This window comes from Rhincodon typus, unplaced genomic scaffold (assembly GCF_021869965.1).
Source record: "Rhincodon typus isolate 14 unplaced genomic scaffold, sRhiTyp1.1 hic_rhity00000123, whole genome shotgun sequence".
Classification (NCBI taxonomy): Eukaryota; Metazoa; Chordata; class Chondrichthyes; order Orectolobiformes; family Rhincodontidae; genus Rhincodon; species Rhincodon typus.
The window spans coordinates 57062-58484 of NW_025965761.1; the positions used below are offsets into that span (position 1 = coordinate 57062).

General features: G+C 51.7%; 1 protein-coding gene across 1 annotated transcript in view; it reads left to right on the top strand.

The window, feature by feature from the left end:
• The window catches only part of LOC125488279 (chromodomain-helicase-DNA-binding protein 8-like), a 22533-nt gene that overhangs the window by 13961 nt on the left and 7149 nt on the right, over positions 1-1423 (top strand). Inside the window, exons 2-3 of the mRNA XM_048621212.1 lie at positions 690-745; positions 961-1078. Coding sequence (XP_048477169.1) covers positions 690-745; positions 961-1078 — 174 coding nt within the window. The remainder of the gene's footprint in view (positions 1-689; positions 746-960; positions 1079-1423) is intronic.

Here is a 1423-nt window from a genome sequence, read left to right on the forward strand (position 1 = left end):
GGGGGGGTGCTGTTGGGGCTGGGGCATTGAGGGTATTTGAGGCTTAGACGGGGAGAGACAGAGAGGTTTGTAATCAGGAAGGGGGATCGAGGGGAGATAGGCAGGAGGATGGAAGGTGAGGAGGATCAGATCAACCATTGGATGGCATAGCATACTCAGTGGGCTGAATGGTCAGCTGCTGATCTTACACCTAACGGTCTTGTGTAGATATGAAGTCCAGGTGATTACTGTCAGTAATGCTGGCCCCTCAGGACTGGCTGAGAGAAGTGGTGAGCGAAAGGTGTGTTACTGAATCAGTTCCTCTCTGGCTGTGGGGGTAAAACTGTGTAGCTTTCTGTCCCTTAACCCCACACCACTCCCCACAGCCTGACTATGCTGTGTGCACACCAACAATGTACTGTTCAGCTGCAGAGAGCTAGGGCAGGGGTAGGTTCTGGTGAGTCCTGAGGTCCACCATCCCTCAATCACGGTCTGAACGCAAGCTTAGCTCCCTCGGAGAGAAGTCATCAGAGCGAGGCTCAAGGAGCTTTGAGTGGGTCTGTACGTTTGAATACGCATGACGCGGAGTGTCTGAAATAATGTTTTCAGAGTTTGTTACCCCCCTACTCCCTCAGTCCCTAGCCACCTGCTATGAATGGCAGCAGGTTGACGTTTACCTCTCATGCTGTTAACCCTTTCTTTCCCCACAGGTCTATCCTGGCCAATGTATGGATGTGGAGGAGTTCTACGTTAAGTACAAAAACTAGTAGGTCACATTGTGTGTACGGTTCACCCTCATTTTCACTCCTCTCTGTGCCCCCAACTCTGTCTCTGTGTCCCCCACTGTCTTTTCCTCCCACCTTCCCTTCTCCTCTGCCTCCCACACCCCCATATCTCTGTCTCGCTCGCACTCTGCCTCACCCTCGCCCTGTCCCGTCCTTCTGTCCCTCTCTACTGATGTGCAGTCTCTTTCTGTTCTAGTTCCTACCTCCACTGTGAATGGGCCTCTCTGCAGCAGCTTGAGAAGGACAAACGCATTCACCAGAAGATCAAACGCTTCAAGGCCAAGATGGCACAGATCAGGCATCTTTTCCACGAGGTGGGTCTTGGTACACCGCCCGTTTTTAAACCCAACTCACCTTCCCCCTCAACCGTTGCTGAAGTAACCCCCACTACCCTACTTGATGTCTGTGTTACCCTCCCCCACGCCCCACCAGTCAACTGCCCTTGTCCCATTGTGCTGTCTCTGTTCAGCAGTCTGCTCCCAATATCACTCCGTTATATCACGGCTTATATCTACATAAGATGGAGAAACGAGAGGAGGCCACTCAATAGTGGCTCATCCCATATTCCCTCCCAGCCTCAGAAATAAACCATTTCCTTCTGCCTCCTTGAAAAGACAGAAGGAGTGGAGTTTGATTCCAGACCATCTGAGAGTAAAAGA